The 20,631-nt window shown below is 37.0% G+C and overlaps 1 protein-coding gene across 7 annotated transcripts in view; it reads left to right on the top strand.

Annotated features, from left to right (window-relative positions):
* The window catches only part of PDLIM5 (PDZ and LIM domain 5), a 215,229-nt gene that overhangs the window by 41,162 nt on the left and 153,436 nt on the right, over window positions 1-20,631 (top strand). For all 7 annotated transcript variants that reach the window (XM_075544009.1, XM_075544008.1, XM_075544007.1 and 4 more), the window contains exon 3: window positions 18,826-18,977. In XM_075544009.1, the coding sequence (XP_075400124.1) occupies window positions 18,826-18,977 (152 nt within the window). The remainder of the gene's footprint in view (window positions 1-18,825; window positions 18,978-20,631) is intronic.

Here is a 20,631-nt window from a genome sequence, read left to right as displayed (position 1 = left end):
GCTTCATTTTTTAAAATTCAGTTTTAGTATATCTTAGATTCTCGAGTATAAGCTGACTTGAATATCAGCTGAGGCACCTAATTTTACTACAAAAACAGCATTAGAAATGTCCGGAAAAACTCGACTTATACATGAGTATATATGGTAATTCTTTGCTATATGTATCATTATTATTTTTGAAAGGCAGGCATTGTCAAGGAATTTAATTGAATGAACACTTCTCCATGATATTATTTACCACTATAAGGGCATGTTTTAACCTTGATGTATTTATTGCCAGCAAAATTTTCTGTTAGTATTTTTAAACGTGAGAAGAGAATTTTAAAAATTGTACAAGTAATGAGTACCTTTCATCTACAGAAATAAAAATTCAGGCCTGTTAAAAGAGAGAAAAGCATGGAGGAGGGGCCTATGTTATACCAAGTGAACTATATAAAACAATGATAATGGTAGGAATATGGTTAACAATTTTTTGAAACCCATTTTTAAAAGATAAAATGACTATGTTTACGTATTACAATTTTTTAAGGCTACCTTGACATGACTATTAGAAAAAAAGGGGGGTGGGGAAGGAACACACATTTTAAATGAATTATTCTGAGTGCAGGTGTAAATAAAGCCTAGACAAAGTGCGACTTGTTTACATATTACAGGGATTTCAGTAGAGATCATGAAACAGTTTCATTTAATAAAATAGGAATAGGTTATGCTTACGATATGTAAGATATTCCAACATAGTTGAATGTGTACCAAAAAGAAGAATGTGTGCCTATTGTGCCATTCTTTAGTCTGAATTTACCGTGGTCACCAAGGGCACTTTTTCAAAGGTGCTAACTAGCCTGGCTGGACAGCATATGGCTGTTTGAGGAAGCTCTGGCCCTAGAGAAGGAAATGTGGTAGGTGTTTGAGAGGGACGTTCTAACTTGCTGTATCATCAGGGAGGCAAAACCACATTGTTATCATATCAGTTATTGGAAAATACTTCCTGGAGTACTAAGAGCTATTTTATCAGTGCTTAGCTAAACCCTACATGTTCAGCTGGTAACCCAAATAAGGCTCTGCCCTGGCTTTGAGGTCAGGGTTAAGCATGGAGAAACTGAATATGTGTGCTTTAAAAGAACGGGAGAGTGCCCACAGATACCCACTAATGTTGTATCAGTTTAAATGGCTAGATTTAAAATCTGTAGTCCTGAGAAAAGTAATTTCAGAACTGTTTAGCTAATGGTTGGTTAATCAGTGAAAACTAAATATTGAATAGAGTTGCTTTTGTGTTTTAGCGAACATTTCATGGACTTTTTATATATTTTGCTCTTGTTATGATACCTTCTCAACTCTGAAGTTCGATACATATTGTTCTTTTTGAAACTCTTTTTGCCTGATTAACACTGCACTTCCTGGTTAGCACAGGAACCAGATGAGGCATCCATATTATTCACTTGTCTAGCACCTTGCGAACAGAACAAAACAAAATTTAAGAAAACCACATTGGAATTATATTTAAGTACTCCAACTTTGCTTTTGTTTAACTAGTTTTTTTCATTTTCTATAGTATTTTTCTTGTTCACAGTTGTCTTGCTCATTTCCTGTCATTTCATTGGTATTTAATGAATATTTACAGGCTGAATGCATGCATCAGTTGCTAGATGAAGCAGGAAAACAAATAGGAAGGAGGTCTCTGAATAGGATTTCGGGGGGGTTTCTCTTAATCCCTTTTGGCAACAGGTTTTTGTACATTGAATGTGACTCTTCATAGATATTTTGATCAAAACTTTCTGTATCATTATATGACTTCAGAGGTATACCTGTCTGATATTTTATTCTCATATATCAGAAAAGTTCAAACTATGGTTCAAACCTGTAAATGGTATAAATATAGGACAAAGAAACATTGCCCAGTATTTTTACTAACAATGATTTCATGGAATCAGGGTTGGGCACTATGGTGCACTTTAAAGGAGATAAAGTTTCTAGAACATTTAAAATATCACTTAAGATTAATTGGAACAGGATTCAACAAAATATACTTTATGTTGATAGATGTTCCTGGAAAAAGAGACTACTCTGAAAAAAAAAGATATTTTTTATGGTTATGAGACATATTAATTATTATTTTTGTAATTTTCATTGTAAATTAAGTGATAATTAAAATTATTTTTCAATTTCCAAAAGACCTTAATATTTACCTTTTTTCTACTGTTAAGACTTCAACAGAGTTATGGAAAATAGACGAAACAAAATGGAGAGAAAAAAGTAAATTATATCTCCCTTCCTATTTTTCTGAGTGTAACTTTAGTCATTTATTGCTTTTCATGTTTATTTAAAAACATTTTTAGAGATGCAAGAGCCCCATTAAAATGATTGGGCAGCTAATCACAAGGTCAGCAGTTTGAAATGACCAGTGGTTCTGCCGAAGAAAGGGGATTTTTGCCCCTGTAAAGATTTATAGCCACAGAGACCCACATATCTATTTGAGTTAGCATCACCTTCATGACAGTAAGTTTTGTTTTTGTAGCCCTAAGACATTTGATACTCTAGAAAAGCACTGGGTTTCAATATTTAATAATGCTATTCAAATAGTTTGTTTTAGAAAAATGATGTGGGCAAACATGTGACTACATCTAACTATGATAACTTTTTAATTTGTCATACCTTTCAAATTTCTATGGTGAGGTTAGGAAAACATTGAATGATTTTCATTCGCAGTGAATAAAATTCTCTCACTAGCTTGTCCCCTTTAATAGTTAGTGTTAAATCCAAAGCACTAACCCTAAGAACCCCGATTATGTCCAGGCCTCTGGCTACCTTTCTGACCTCATTTGTTACTATCTCCTTTGTTCAGTGCACATCATACATACTGATCTACTTGCCATTCCTCACATCTGCCAAGCACATTGTCATCTTTCTGTGTAGATACCTCTTTTCCCAGATTTATGTATGTCTTCCCCTCTCACTTTATCCCAGTCTTTGCTTTAAGTATCACCTTCCTCAGCAAAAGACCTTGTTTACTCGTCCTCTCTACAAGAGCCACACACACACACACACATTCTCCAAACATTCTGCATGCCCCTACCTCACTTACTTTTCTGTACATTATTCAACAGGTAGTGATTCCAGTCTAGATAGATAGATAGATCTCAAATGTTGATAATACTGATAATCTTTTATTTGCATAGAAAAAATCTGCTTAGACCTGTATATGTTACTAAATTTGCCTGCAACTTTTGGTAGTAAATTCTTGTGTTCGCTAACAAGAATTTTATCCAACCAAAAAATCATATCATTGCAAATAAGGGGAAGTAAAGAATGCAGACCCAAATCCCATCTGGACAATTGGACATCCTCTTACAGAAGGATCACAAGAAAGAGATGAGCCAGTCAGGGTGCAATATAGCACCAATAAAGCATACAACTTTAGTTTTTTAATGCTTTCTTCCCCGCCCCACTATCATGACCCCAATTCTACCTTACAAATCTGGTTCAACTAGAGAATGTACACAGGTACACATAAAAGCTGGAAACATAGGGAATCCAGGACAGATAAACCCCTCAGGACCAATAATGGGAGTAGAGATACGACGAGGGTAAGGGTAAGAGAGAGGAGAGAGGGGGAACCGATCCCAATGATCTTCATATAACCCCCTTCTACGGAGATGGACAACAGAAAAGTGGGTGAAGAGAGACATCGGTCAGGGTAAGGCATGAAAAAATAATTATAAATTATCAAGGGTTTCTGAGGGACGGGGAAGGGAGGGGGAAAATGAGCCGATACCAAAGACAAGTAGAAAATGTTTTGGAAATAATGGCAATATATGTACAAATATGCTTGATATAATTGATGTATGGCATGTTTTCAGAGCTGTAAGAGCCCCCAATACAATGATTTTAAAAAAAAGATGTGTAATAAGAGTGGGCAGCAGGGTGAGGAAGAACAGCAGACAAGTGTCATTTGGCTAACTCTTACCAGGCAAACAGCAATCTCATTCTCTTCTCCACGCCTCCACTCCCACCCCTGTGCAGACTGCAGAACTGGGAGCTAATGGCATTGCCTAATACACTTTGCCTAACTGCTGTCAGCACCCTGCCCCTGCCAAGTTCAGTATTACCCAGATCTCCAAAACACATGGTGTGCCACCGCACCCGAAGAACAAGAACCATTCAGTGTTTGTTCTCCAGCTTTTTAAAAAAATTCTTAGTTTAAAAAATAAATACAGTGCTACTGATGTAAGAACACTTCCTTTCCATTTCTGGCAGCTCCCTAAAGATCGTCCATTTGCTTTCTGTGGCAGAGCGAAACATGCAGAGTAAAGTCATGCTTTGTGATGATGGTGACTGAAGCTCCAGAAGGGATCTGTAGCATTGGTGTTATATGATAAAGGCTCACTGCAGCCTGTTTTGTTTCGCTACAGAAATAAACCCGGGGCTGTGGGAGAAGGTGCAGGAGACCTATAAAGGGCTTTGATGATAGTTTGGACTCAAACCAAGAGATCTGGCAGGAAAAGGATCCCTAGGGCTTAGAAACTTAGCTATCTGTGTCTGTGTGCTGATGGGCCTCAGCTCTGCAAGATTACAGATAAGGTAAGTGAGGCCCCCCTTCCTAGGAGAAGGACAGCCTGCAGATGTTCCTGTCTTCTGAGGGATCAGAAAAGCATTGGAAAGAACCAGCAGTTGGCAGTATGGCATCCCAGAGTGATGAGACTGTATAAGCCTGCTCTAAGGAGTGAGCCTTGATCAGGAGAGTACACTGTTTGATGTGGAAGGGTTTTATATGCTTTGATTCTTCAGAAGTTTTCTCTAGTCATATACTATACCCTTCATTGGATGACTTTTGACAGCCTTACTGGCCTTGGCTCCCCCATTCCCTTTCTGACTGCGCTTAAAACATGCTTAACTACTTGCCGTTGCTTGGAAATGAGAGGACATTCATATCATGACATTTTATTATATATTTTTTGATCATCCTATTCCCTTTCATTAAATTTAAGTTGCACAAGGACGAGGAATTAATTTTGTTCAATGCTACATAACCAGTGTGTAGAATAGTTCCTAGCACACTTAAACACTCAGCAAGTATTTGTTTAATGATAGGATGAATGAATATCTGTTTCCCTCTTTAGCTAATTCTTTTTATGAATTAGCATCTGGTACATATGTAATCCCTCAGTAAATGTATAGTGTGATTGAGTAAATATGTAAGACAGCAGTATATGTCGGAGGACTTAGAAAGTAGATTCTTTTTTGTAGATTAATTTATTCTGCATCCCCCACCTTCTCCTTCTACTCTGCTTGGAAAAGCATTAGAAGTTTCAAAATGTAGATTTTTCCCCTGGGCTCTAAAGCAACCTTTTAGATTTTTGATGTTGGATAAATGTGCCACACAAGACTTCAAGTGTTGAAGAGCAACACTGACACTTTGAGGACCATGGTGCTCCTGACTCAGACAAGGGTATTTTTAGCTACCTCATATACATTGGAAAGCTGGACAGTGTATAAGTAGGAATAAAGACAAATCAATGCGTTTGAATTGTGGTGCTGGTGAAGAATATTGAAAGTACCACTGACTACCAGAAGAACAAACAAATCAGTTTTGGAAGAAGTACACCTATAGACTGCTCCTTAGAAGTGAGGATGGTGAGACTTCCTCCCATGTTAACAGTGGAGACCAAGTCCTCTTGACATGGAAAGGAGATCATGCTTGGTAACTTAGATGGTCAGCAAAAAAAGAGGAAGACCCTTAACAAGATGGACTGGCACAGTGGGCTCAAACATGAATTCCTGTGAAGATGGCACAGGATGGGCAGTGTTCTGTTGTACATAGGGTCAATAAGAGTCAGATAATACCTAACATAAACAACAACAACAATGTTGATGTGGGTTTAGGCCCTTGACAAGCACCCTTGGTTTTGCCATAAGATAGTGAGACGAGAGAAAATCTGAAAAGTGTTTTAAAATATATGCACAATGAATGAGGGGATACCCCCCCAATCCAGGATCCCCCCCAAAAACTATGTATTTAAATTTTTTACAAAACAACCTTATCACCTTCAATGTACTCTCCATTACACTTAATACATTTGTAAAATCTATGATTCCATTCTTCAAAACATTTTTACACCCATCTGTTTGGATGGCTGACAGCACCTTCCTCATTTTTTTCTTCACCTCTTCTGTGTCATCAAATTGCTGTCCTTTCATGTCCCTCTTCATTCTTGAAACAAAAAAAAGTTACATGGAGTGAGGTCAGGTGAGTAAGGTGCGTGGGGCAAGAGAGGCATGCTGTTTTTTTTTTTGTGCCAAAAACAGACTCACTGACATGACTGAGTGAGCAGATGCATTGTCATGGGGACAAAAATACCAGCCTCCCCCTCTCCACTGTCTGTCACAAATCAGGCATTTTTGTCAGACACTGATGCAATCTTTTCAGAACCTCTAAATAGAAATCTTGATTAACAGTCTGACCTAGTGAAATGAACTCCAAATCCATTATTCCCCCTCAAATCAAAAAAACAAATGAGCATCGGGTGTTTTTGGTACCCACTCATATTTCTTAATTATTTGCAATATAGCACTGTAATAATTTGTTTTATTGCTCTCACATACCATATATACTCATATATCCACCGAGGCACCACATGAAAGCCTAGAATTCTACCAGTGACCCAAGCTGTAAAGAGATACTAATTGTAAAAAGTGTTTGCATTAATAGGAGATTGTAAATTTTACGTAAGTATTTTTTATATTTTAGAATGGGAAAGGACCACTAGAAATAGTTGATCCCTGGATGCTTCCTCCCCCCAACTACCATGATCCAAATTCTACCTTGCAGGACTGGATAGGGCAGAGGTTGCACACTGGTGCATATGGGAGCTGGAGGCATAGGGAGTCCAGGGTGGACGATACCTTCAGGACCAGAGGTGTGAGGGGCGATGCTGGGAGAGTGGAGGGTGAGTGGGTTGGAAAGGGGGAACTGATTACAAGGATCCACATGTGACCTCCTCCCTGGGAGAGGGACGGCAGAGAAGAGAGGGAAGGGAGACTCCGGGTAGGGCAAGATATGTCAAAATAACAATCTATAAATTATCAAGGGCTCATGAGGGAGGGGGGAGCGGGGAGGGAGGGGGAAAAAAAGAGGACCTGATGCAAAGGGCTTAAGTGGAGAGCAAATGCTTTGAAAATGATTAGGGGAAAGAATGTACGGATGTGCTTTATACAATTGATGTATGTATACGTATGGATTGTGATAAGAGTTGTATGAGCCCCTAATAAAATGTTTAAAAAAAAAAAAGAAATAGTTGATTCAACCACCGGAGTGACTGAGGCAGACCTATGAAAGCCTGGCATGAGAGCTCAGGGCAAACTAGTTGCAGAGCTAGAGTTGCCTGCAGGGTTTTTAAATGCCAAAGCTTGTGATGGTGTAGGACAGCCGGCACTGTCAAATACAGTTTCCTCTAGTTTAAGTGACCACAAATATTTGGGGCATAGATCAAAATTTTAAATGTGTATACCCTGTTAGATGCAGTTGCTAAAAAAAAAAATCCTACAAGTTTTCCAAAATAAATGCCCAGTATTACATATCACTTTGTGTGTCGTATAAGAGCCGAGAGAAAAAAAGATGTTTGTATGTTTGTATTAATAAACAGTGGTCTGTTCATTAAATAATTTAGTTTCAGCAACTCATCAATTCGGCAATTATGTTTTATTTGGTATGTGCATATAAAAACCCCTGCACCATGAGCCTAATGAGAAGTTTATGTTCTAGTCATTGACGAGAACGTGCTCCCTCACGGTGCTGCTGGGAGTGCGGTCTGCAGACCTACAGACTTGGTTGCCAATTTGAGATGAAATAAATACAGAAATGGAAGCTCTTTAGAAAGTTTATAGTGTGACAGGGTAAAATTTATGTTTATTGAATATGATAATAAAAAGGTTGCACCAACATTTTGTACATTTAACAGTTCCCATTCCCTGAGCTGCTCCTGGCCACCCTAACTCGGTAATTTTTTTATTATAGGTTACAACAGCTAGTGTGAGGAGTGCTATTGTATGGTGCCCCTGTGTGCATCGACACAGTGGCTGTAACAGTGGGCTCAACCATAACAATAATTGTGAGACTAGTTCAGGACTGGGCAGAACATGGGGTCCTGTGGGTGAGAACCAACTGGATGACACCTAACAACAGCACCAGCCACAAATTTATGGACAGTTGTCTGTACAAGTGACAATGAAGTATTCTAAAGCAGTACAGGAGGGAGAGACCTAGGCCTAATCCTTTGTACCTTTTTCATGGCTGTGACCTCGTAAAAACACATCACCAGGCCTTTCTTCTGCGCTCTCCATAGTTGGGTTTGAAATGGCTTTATTAAACATTAAGGACTTTGATTTGAAGGTGTAGAAGTTTTAATAAATTGAGATTTTGTATGTTAAGCTACACATATTATCTGACATTAACAAATGATGCTTAGCATACTTTCATACCACTTTAAATATTCATTTTTTTAATCATTTTATTGGGGACTCTTACTGCTCTTATCACAGTCCATACATCCATCTATTGTGTCAAGCACATTCGTACATATGTTGCCATCATCGTTTTCAAAACATTTTCTACTTGAGCCCTTGCTATCAGCTCTTCATTTTTCCCCCTACCCTCCCTCATGAACCCTTGATAATTTATAAATTATTATTGTTTTAAAATAGTCATTACTTTTAAAGAGTTTTTAAATCCTCTTGAGCTAATGGAACTTCTATTTTGACATGTTTAACTTGCAGGTTTTGAAGGTCCTGTGAATTTCTCCTTCCCTGAGCCCAGCACTGGTGGTTTAGGAACCACATGTTGAGATACTGTGCTAGAGTTTCATTAAATCATTCATTCTGAACATTCTTTGGTCAGAGATGTTTTTGAAAATCTGGAGAAAGCTACGAGCCCACTCAGTAAAAAATGCACACATGCTCTCATGCATTTTGCATAGAATTTAAGAGGATTTAGCTCATCATCAAACAGAATTTAGTGGAGTTGAAGTATGCATGTGTTACTGTTAATCTATTCTTAATTTATGTGAAGTTGGCTGACTTTTCAATCTGTGATATTTCTATTTTCCTACATTCTATAATGGACTATGTAGAAACACTGATTTATTTATAGTTTGAAGGTGTGTTTGATATTTGAGATTTATGTGAGTCAACCATTTTTTTTAAACCACTGCACTTCATATTTTTTTTTCATCAACCTGATGGAAGAGAGTTTTTGGTTTTGGTATGCACACTTTAGCCACAACTGACCTTAAATCTCTGGGTTAATTGCATACTGATTAGTTGTAAGATGAACGTACTCCCTGGCATCATAATGGAGAATTACAGTTTAAGAAGACACGTTCTTATCTGATTAGGATATGAGTATGGTAGGTAAAATGATATTTCAGTAGGAAAGGGCTCATCATAGGAAGTACAGTTAGGCAACTAGAACAGCAATAAGAGAAGCCCCATGTTTGGCCTAGGTAGCATGGTGACTACATGTCGAAAAGCACAGTCCTCACCCTCTGACTGCATTTGGATTTTGTAAGGCATGATATGTACGTATACTTTGAGTCATTATTCTCGTTTGCTATCACATAAAAAATTTTATTGGAGGCTCATTGAACTCTTTTTAAAAATCATTTTATTGAGGGGCTTGTACAACTTTTATCACAATTCATACATACATCCATTGTGTCAAGCACATTTGTATATTTGTTGCCACCATTTAAAAAACATTTTGTTTCTACTTGAGCCCTTGGTATCAACTTCTCATTTTTCACTTCCCTCTCTCCATCATGAACTCTTAATAATTTATATATTTTTTTCTTGTCTTATGCTGACCAATGTCTCCCTTCACCCATTTTTCTGTTGTCCATCCCCCTGGCAGGGGATTATATATCAACCTTTGTGATTGGTTTCCCCTCTCGCCCCCTCCACCTTTCCCTCACCCTCATGGTATCGCTATTTTCAATATTGGTCCTGAGGGTTTATCTGTCCTACACTACCTGTGTTTCCAGCTCTTATCTGTACCCATGTACATTCTGGTCTAGCCAAATTTGTAAGGTAGATTTGGGATCATGATAGTGGGTGGAGGGAGGAGGGGAGCATTTAAGAACTAGAGGAAAGTTGTATGTTTCATTGGTACTATACTGCACCCTGACTGGTTCATCCCCTCTCCATGACCATTCTGTAAGGGGATGTCCAGTTGATAAGACATGTTTTCTAACTTTTGAGTAAAATTGATTATAGTTTGACATATAAGCCAGAAAATTGGGCTCAGAGGTAAAGTAACCACTGGTCACATACTTCAGGATTTTACAACCCTACCCACGGAGAGAAGCCAAATCATGTAATTTCACCAAAAAAGATGGTTTAAAATGATCTAAAGTAACCTCTAATTTTAAAAACCATAGCTTACATTAGATATCCAAGCCAGAGGCTAGCATTTTAAATGTAACTGGTAGTATTTGCAGACTATACCCATTCCTCACTTATGAATATGGTTAGGTTAGTATGTGAAATGGAGGATAATCATATCTGATCACTATCGGAGAATGACCACATCATTACATAACTGGAAAATTACATCACTGCATACCTGCCATGAGAATCATGGCCTAGTCCAGTTGACATATAACCTTAACCAGAGTTAACTCTGGCCTCACACCTCAGCATTTGTTACTTACATGCCATCTGTGGGCAAAATAATCAGGCAGTAGATTTTTCACTGTTGTTGTAAATGTGAAGTATCAGATAACTAGATAGTTGAGAAGTGAACAGTACGTGTAGCAATATGTAATAACAAGTAGTCCAAGACAGAACAATGTTAATTATTAACATGTTAATTGTTTAGCATAGATTAATGAGCCACCAGCATGATAGTAAACAAATTGGAATTTGTAATGGGCTTTGCAGGTTATATTTGAAAAACAAAGAGCAGTTCTCTTAATTTCTTCTCGCATTCCTAGCCCCACTGGTGGCTAAACACTTTACCAGGATTTTGTTTATTCCTGTTATTTGTGGGTGATTAAACACAAGGGAAACGTGAGTTCTTTATCACAGGTCTGATGCCTATCACTGCTTAGACATTCCTTGAAAGAAGTATAACAAGTTAGATTTATCTTGCACTTGGAAGTGTGTGAGCGAGAAGTAGTCAGAAATGTTTAGGTACAGGCGCAGGTGTCTGGACCCAAAGTTTTTGTTCTGTTAGGACAGTGGTTCTCAACCTGTGGGTTGCAACCCCTTTGGGGGGTTGAACAACCCTTTCACAGGGGTTGCCTAAGACCATTGGAAAACACAAAACATATATTTCCATGGCCTTAAAAACCCAGACACTACTCCTCTATCCATCTCCAGGTGGGTCTACCCACATGCAGATAATGCCCACATATGTGTACTGGGCTGAAAACTTACCCATGCTACACCATGCTTCAAGACAAAATTTCATTTGTTTGTAATTAGAAATAAATATTTCACAGTATTTAATTACATATTGTTTTGTGATTAATCACTATGCTTTAATGATGTTCCGTTTGTAACAATGAAACTACATCCTGCATATTAGATATTTACATGATGATTCATAACAGTAGCAAAATTACAGTGATGAAGTAGCAACAAAAATAATTTTATGGTTGGGGGGGGGGGTTACCACAACATGAGGAACTGTATAAAGGGTTACAGCATTAGGAAGGTTGAGAACCACCGTATTAGGATGATAAGGTGCTAGAAAATACATTTAAAATAAAATTAAACTTGCTCATTAATGAGATGATTTTTAAGGATACTTTTTTGTTGTTGTTAAATTTATTGCTCATCTCTAATTCAAAGACTATTCTGTTAGGCCAGTATAACTTTACTAGCTTGCATCTCCAAATCTTGGTAACAACCCCAGCAGGAAACCAACAGCTTTCATGTTCCCATCGCTTAGTTCCCATGATTTTGGATATGGGGAATTTCTGTTAGTGTTTCTGTCATATTTATATGGTCCCTTTTTTTAACATTTACTAAATCTGTGGGCATTCCTGTCATACCCATCGTGCTAGGGTCATGGGTTTCCTTGCATTCCATATTTGTTGAAAATATGCAGAAAGTTGACAACTTGCACATTTGTAGTGGCACATAGATAGGTACATGTATCCTACTTGTTATCCATAGTGCATTATAAGATCATAACCAAAGAACATTACTTTTGAACTAGCATAAGCAGTTCTACATGAGTATATCTGATTATTAAATAGCTAATTTTTATGACGTACTTGGGTATATTTTCAATGTATTATTTCTATCGCTAGTACCCCTTTACCGAGGGGTCTAATTACTGGCTTATTTTCAAGGGATGACTGAAATAAGTTTCCATGTGCCTAAGTTGAACACTTCCCATGATTTAGCAGGGAACATTTAATTAAAGAATCCTAAGACAATGTTGAAGTCACTATTGTGGCTAAGCATCTTGTCTTTTTATAGGTCAACAGAGAAAGATGGCTCTAGTAGGTCACCTGGTAGTGTCGTGATTCCAAGCTGAACTGCTAACCACAAGGTCAGCAGTTCAAGTCCACTGGCTTCTCTGTGGGAGAAAGATGTGGCTTTCTACTCCCATAAGCAGTTATTGTCTCAGAAACTCCTGGGGGCAGTCCTGTCATGCCCTATCCGGGTAGCTGTGAGACAGAATTGATTTGATGGCAGTGAGTTTTTAGCGTACTAGATACTTTAAAGAGAAATCTTTGGCCATTAGACTTATTTAAAATTATATCTAACAATGAGTTCCTTTAAAAAGGAAAGCTCTAAAATGATTTCTTACTCTATTTTAAAAAAACATTTCTTATAGATATCTATCTTTTTATGAGTCCCAAATTGTATATTTATTTGTGGATGGGGTATATTTTCTACTTACTGTATTTTTGTGATCCTTTTCTAAAATAATATTTTATTTCTAGTACAGTTTTATAAAGATATAGTTAATGTTATCTTTTTAAAAAATAGGTTGTAGGAAGATAAACTGCTGGAAGTAAACATTTTTATAGAGACTAGATAAGCATTTTTGGAGTTAGTTATGCATTTTATTTGATTACAATTAAGTTAATGACATGTTTAATGACACTCATAAGTAGTACTATGAGATAATTGCCCTTAAATTATAGATAACTAATTATAGTTATTTTATGTTATTTTTCTCATCCAAAGTAAAAGTGTAAAATCTCCCATAATTAGTTGGTTATGTTGATGTTTTGTTCAATTTAAATATTATTTTGTGGTTGCCCAGGGATGTCCAACACACCCAGAGGTATGCAGTGCCTGGATTTAGCTTGCCAACATGTGGGCTTTCCCATGACCTAGCCTCTCTTCTGATGCCTTCTGTATCTGTATTCCTTTTTAACCCTTGTTGTGTTCTCTCATTTTCCTTTCATTCCCTGATCCCTAATCACGACTTCTTCACCAACATCATCTTAATTAGGTTTTTGTCCTTTGGCTTCTGTTTTAGTTTCCTAGAGTAGTAATAACCAAGTACCACAAAGTGGTTGACTTTGAAGAACAGAAATCTATTCGCTAACAGTACTGGACGTTAGGAGTCCCAGTTCAGGATGTCCACTCAAGGGGAAGATCCCTTGTTGTTTCCAGCCTGTGCTAGCTACATACATTAATTGGCATTTAGATACCTCTTCCTTTAAATCCTTCTGGGGGATTCTGTCTCCGTTTTTTTTCCTCCTACTCTACTCCTGTATGATTTTATTGACTTAATTGAGCACATCTTCAAGAAAGAACCTGTTTTCAAACAAGGTCACAGTCACAGGTCCAAGGGTTGTAGGAATTCAGCACAGCCTTTTTTTAGGTACACGACTTAGTATGTGTGAGCCTCTTTGTATTGTGGTAACACCTAGCTCTCGTGGGAAGTGATGACATCTCTTAGGAGTGGGGTTTGAACAGCTCAGACTCAGATAGTGGTAAGGAGGGCACTGTGAGCTTGGCTTCTCAATCGATGGCATATCAAGCTCTGTTGGTGAGTAAGGGAGAAATTTAGACTAAACAAGGTAGAAGAAAGAGACCATGTGAAGGAGGCGTGTTGGCCTTTAGGTAATGAAAAAAAGAGCCAGTGGGTGGTCTGATCAGCCGGTTTGAAACATTTTCTCTCCTTGCAAGTTCTGGAAGTATCTTCCAGCCTCTATGACTTGATGGTGTAGTGTAATAATATAAAACAGATTAATAGTGAACATTTACTGTATGTGCTATGATCTCTCTTTGGAGTCCTAGTGGTGTCCTGGGTTGCATGTTGGGCTGCTTACAACAAGATCAGCAGTTCCAATCCATTAGGAGCACTCAGGGAGAAAGACGAGATACTCTGAGCCTATAAAGATTGACAGACTCAAAAACCCATAGTGAGCAGTTCTACTCCATCCTATATGATTGCTTTGATTCAGAGTAGACTTGATAGCAGTTGTTGTCGGGTGCCGTCAAGTTAGTTCTGACTCTTAGGAACCCTGAGTATAACAGAAGGAAGCACTGCCCAGTCCCGTGGCATCTTTACAATTGTTCTTCTATTTGTGCCCATTGTTGCAATCAGTGTCAATCCATCTGCTTGAGGGCCTTCCTCTTTTTCAATGATAGCAGTGGGTTTGCTTATTTTTTGTTTGGGATATGTTCTGTGCTATGCTGATGTTTTATTTAATCTCAATAGTTCTGCAAGGCAAGTAGAAACTTAATCACCTTTAGGAGATATATTTGAGGCTTAAGGAGACCAAATGAATTCAGGTAACACAACCAGTAGGTAATATCATGAATATAGACTCATGTTTGCCTAACTTCAAAGCTTGGGCTCAGTATTCTGTTCTCGTTTGCTCTGTGGACATAGACAAGTTTTTTTAACCACTTTGAAACTCTTTTCCCAACTATAAAACATTAAAACTACCTTCTAGTGCTGAAGAGTAATTAAAAAGCAAACCAATGGTCACGGAGTCCGTTCTGACTCATAGTGACCCTATTAACGGCTTCCAAAATGCCTTACTGCTGGTGCCCAGTAAATCATACTAATTACTTTTTCTGGGTCATTAATTTCTCAGACAGTAAAAATCTATGTCAGGGGAGCCTAAAATGACTGACACAAATACTCTCTCTGGGGAATTTCCTAGTCCAGATCAGTTGGGAGGAGCTAGCTGACTGATACCTTTTTCTATCCTCCTACCCCCAACTCCCACACATAAAGTTCCTCTCATCTGTTACTTAAGCCCAGATTTCCTTCTCAAGAGAAATTTTGTAATCCATAACTGCAGATAAAAACATTAGTACACAGCTATCTCTAGGAATGATTTCTAGTCTTAGTACATAATTAATTGATATTAGATTCATTTCTAAGTTACTGGGGAGGCCTAATAAAGATAGTCTTTGTTCTTTTCCTTTATATTAGTTTCAAATCCCTCAATATAATAGCACTTCTTCCCTGGGTTCCTAGTGTTCTTTTGTTTATCTTTTCCACCCTTTCCTTCCTTCGGAATTTTGTTTGGGTCTCAGGATTAATTGTTTTGAGGAACACAGTCCTCAGGATTGTTACTGTTTGGCTACTAGAGGACCCTCGGGGGGTTGGGTTGTGGGGTGAGAGGAAGGGAAATAAATGGGAGTTGTATAGCATGTTTGAAAGATCTCTAAGGGCCACAATCTTGGGGGTCTCATGAGTCTATATCAGACTATTGTCTGGTCTTTTTTATGACTGTGAAGTTCTGCTTATTTTTCTTGTTCTGTCCAGGACATGCCATTGTCCCTGTCAGAATGGTCAGTAGTGGTTGTCAAGGCACCACTTCGCTCTTTGGTTCCAGGGTAGTTGAGGCTGTGGTTATGTGGTCCATTACTGCCTTACACTGATGGTTTCTCTGTCTTTGATTTTCTTCACTCTTCTGTGTTCTAGATAGGGAAGCCCAGTTGCATCTTAATAGATTGTTCCTAGCTTTTAAGACTCCATTCACCACTTAACTACACTAGGATGTAGAATATTGTCTTTGAGAACTGTTATGTCAATTTACTCAGCTGCCTCTCCAAGCCTTCCTTCCAGGTGCTTGGTTATGGCTAAGAAATTCTTATAGCTGTGCCATCTGTTTATTCTGCTGTATGCATGCATATGTTTAACAGGATATACAAAATCATATGTAGAAATATCTTCTGTCAAGCCTATATATGCTCATGATTGTAGCCCCATTTGCTCATCCGTATCTCTTTAATTTGCACATCTACTTAGGTATCTACTGGTTGATTGTTTTTCCAATTGCTGATATGGAAGGATTGTGATATAAAGTGTTTAATTGTGCTGTCTGTAACTCTTGTGTACTTGTCATTGTCTTCCTTTCCTTTAGTTATATTGCACAGCTATCCCCCTCCCCCACTTAATTGGGTCTTATCTTTCTCTTCACTCAAATAAATGACAGAAGATCCTAGTCTCTTAAATTATCTATTAGTTCTGCAGAGATAAACAAAAATTATGCTAGGATGTAGTTCCTACATAAGTAGTCATGTGCACTTAAAACTTAAGTGAGACCACAAATTAATATTTTTAAAAGGCCAAACAGCTGCAATGAAGTCTGTGGGATATTGGATAATAATACTGAAACATGCATCTAACAATTAAAGGAGAAGCATATGCTTGTGATTGATTTGATTCATATTGAGTGTGGCCCAGGGGTCTCCCGAGAGTACTTCCATCCTACACAGTGTGAATTTATGAAAAACACAGATATCCTTGTGGTTGTCATATAATATGCATAAGACATACTGATGACAGAAAATTATTACTACAGACAAATGGAAGCTATTTAGATTTGTAAACACAGAAATAAATGAGTTATGTCAATAAAAGATAACCTTACAGTCTTTTCATAGCTGCTCACAATTCACAATAGTACTACATGCTACCTAGTTAAGGAAAGAGAAACACCTCTCTAATAGGTGAATGACATAAGGGAAGTGGTTCTGGATGAAATTCATAGGAGTGTTCAATAATGTTAACTTTGTTACAAGTCCTGTCATACTACATATTGAAATTGTTCAGGCTAACATGTGACTAAAGTCTGGATATAGAGTTATGAAGGGAAATCTTTTGATGTCAAAAAACTCAAGACAGTATAACTTAGCTCAAAAAACCTGTAGACGGAAAGGAATGCATATGGCAGTTTTAAAATAGGTGAAAGTAGATGGTGATATGTATTTGTTTCTCTTCTACTTCTTGACTGAGAAAAGGTTAAGCTTTATGGGAGCAGATGTAGCCTCATCTTTCTCCTGAGGAGCAACTGGTGTGTCTGAACTGCCAGTCTTGAGTTTAGTAGTCCAAGCATGCAGAGCTGAGGAAATACAGATATGGCCCTTGCCTTGGTGAATCTAGCAATCAGTAGTACTTACTTGATTTTAGAGTCCAAAATACTATACTTTATTATTTTTAAGGAAACAATTTGACCACTGATGTTAATCTGAACCTAACTGAACATATAATAAGCATGGTATTTGCTATTATTGCACTCAGTTCTTAGTTGATTTAAAAAATCTAAATTAATTTTAATAATTTGTCTCTAAAATCTTAAATATTACAAGAATACTAATGGTTTTCTTTTTCATTTTTGAACTGCTGTCACCTATCTTCCAACAACAGCTTGTCACTGTTATTAGACTATTTCTTTTAATTTGTACTTGTTTCATAATTTTTAGATATCTATGAAAACGTCATCTTTTTTCCCACTGTAGTTTTGTTGTTTACCTTTTTTTTATTAAAAGATCATTTTACTGAGGTCTCTTACAATTCTTATAACAAACTATACATCAATTTTTTTAAGGAGCCCTAGTGCGGTATGGATTGGGCCTGCTAACCACAAGGGCAGCAGTTTTAACCAGGTATCCAATATTCAGGAGAAAGATGAGGCTTTCTGTTCCTGTGAAGATTCACAATTTTGGAAACCCATTGGGGGAAGCTCTGTAATGTCTTATAGGGGCTATATGAGTTGAAATTTACATGAAATTTAAAGCAAATCAAGCTAAATTATTTAAACCTATGGACGTTTTTTGTTAATTGATCAAGGAAAGAAAGATTGTGAATTAAGGATGGAAAAGCCTGGAAACTTCAGGACAATTTAAAAAATGGAGTGTTTACCAGGGAACCTTTCTTAAAAAATTTATTTTTAAGCAGCCAATAAGGAGCTAAAAAAAATAAATACATAAAACAAAAGCCATTTTTAGAGGATTTTAACAGGTTCATGTTCTAGGATGTAAAATCAAGATACACAGGTGTTACTCTACACAGCTCCTGGTGCTTAACCACATCACCACAGTTAAAAATAAACTGACTTATTACTTCATGGTGCAAATGTTCAAACGTCTTCCGATCCTTGCTAGAAATTTGGCATAGTCTTTTGAAGCAAATCAATGAAATGTTTTCTCTTAAAATATTTCTACTGTACAAAATAGTTCATTGTGGTTAGTAATGGTTGGAGGCTGTTAAAAATTGTAAATGTATATTTTAAAAGTACTTTCTATTTTTAAAAATAACTTGAAATATTATAGTATAAGAATCCTATTGTCTGTTGTTAGTGAATATTTGCTTACAAAAGAAATGGTTATTCTTGCTGTGTTAAATGCAGTATGCATTTTACTCATGTATTAAAAGAAAAGAAAAGAAATATGCAATATCATCTGAATGTTCAGCAAGTTTTCTTTCTCCCTAAGTCCTTTTAATCCCTTTTCTAATATAATGTTAGTAACATTTTGGGGGGTATAGGGAAAGTATAATTTATCCATAGTGCTTGTTATTTTTTAATGAATGACACTCCTAACTAAATATATTTATTACAGCTCAAAGATGGCGGCAAGGCATCACAGGCAAATGTAAGAATAGGTGATGTGGTTCTCAGCATTGATGGAATAAGTGCTCAAGGAATGACTCATCTGGAAGCCCAGAACAAGATTAAGGGATGTACAGGTTCTTTGAATATGACTCTGCAAAGGTAAATTACTTTTTTGTTTCGCTCATAAGAGAGTATCTCTTAGTAATGTATTTGTGTGTGCTTGATTCATGGTGCTATGACGCAGTTTCTGCTGCCGTTGCTGCACATAAAAATGCAATGGCTATTAAATTGAGTGCGGTATGAGAATAGTGAAAGCTTCGAATGCTTTCCTCATAGAAAGTCACCTGTGCATGTCGATGTACTCACAAAATTGTGTCTATAGTTTTAGCGAATATTACGACGTTCTAAAGCTTTTCTATGGAACAGCTTACGAGTTCTTATTGTAGGGCAAGACTCATGGTGTGTATATTCTGGATAGTACATTATTTTCATCCTTTCTTATTTATTGTATTGGGCAAAAAATTAAATGTACACAACTTGGTTTGATTTTTCTGAACTGTCATTTTTAAAGTTATGTTTGTTTCCATAATAAACAGGCAATATTTTTTATATCAGGTACTTTAAGCATACCAACATATGACCTATATTGAAATAACTTGAAGTGCATGTAAAAAATAAATGTAAATATTTATATTCCTATGTAGTATCACTATTTCTAGACATAGGGCCAAGAATTCTATTTCAACAGGTTTCTGCAGATTTTTATGAAATATATAATCACATAGTTAGAATGATGATTGCTCATGGGCTGGGAATTCCACCACTCTCTCATGCTCTGGCTCCTGGTTCTGCCAATGCTGCTCCTCTGGATCGTGGAGATTCAGTGGGCAGAGATTTCATTCCAAAGGACACACACCACTTCTGGCCATTCATTCTCACCAGTAGTGAGATGCTTATTTTACATCCAGCAGGTTGGCAACCACAATGAACCTTGTTAGCAATCAGTCATTCGTAGCCAAATCAAGTAATCCAGTCGAGTAGTTTTCCTATATATTTTTTACCCAGATCCACTAAGAAAAAGAGGGTCATTCGCTAGAATAACAGAGGCATTACTAGAAGAGCCAGATTCACTACATTAGAAAAAATATATATATAATTATGTATGTAGCTAGAACCATGGTGGCTGGGTGGAAGGAGAAGAGAAAGAAGAAATGGAGGGTAAGTGATTGATTAAATGTGAGTCTTTAAGCCACTAGGAAGGTCACTTGATTATTTTACCAGCTGGTTATGAAGAAATTTAAGTGAATCTTGGCTTTTGATGAGTATAAAAATTACTTTCTATATTCAAACAAATTTGGAATTTTCCTCTAAAACATTTCAGAGTGTTCTATGAATTAACTTGTATTGAGTCTTTGCGAGAGGAATAAAATAGAACCAATGTATTTGGCTTTTTCTTGGAACCCATCATGGGTCATGGGGTATGTGGAAAATAGCAATTGCTACTCTAGGAATTTATAGTTAAAGGATTTGTACAGGGTAAATTATATGTGCTGATCTAAATGAGTATCAATTTGGTTTTAAACCTAAATAGGGTTTTATATATACTTAAATTTAAATCACTTACCAGAATCTTAGACATTTTGATCTTTTGGAAATTATAGAAGAGCTTCTAAAAATTCAGACATTGAATAAAACAATATGATTTCTTGTGTACTCCCCCCCCCCAAAAAAAAAGCCAGAATTGTGTTGTTTAAAAAAAAACCTTGTTTATTCTTTGAGAAAGGAAAGATTATAAAGTGTGGCTAAAGTATAG

Source organism: Tenrec ecaudatus, chromosome 3 (genome assembly GCF_050624435.1).
Source record: "Tenrec ecaudatus isolate mTenEca1 chromosome 3, mTenEca1.hap1, whole genome shotgun sequence".
NCBI classification, from domain to species: Eukaryota; Metazoa; Chordata; class Mammalia; order Afrosoricida; family Tenrecidae; genus Tenrec; species Tenrec ecaudatus.
Note: the sequence above shows the minus strand (reverse complement) of the source record. Positions and strands in the feature narration are given on the sequence as shown.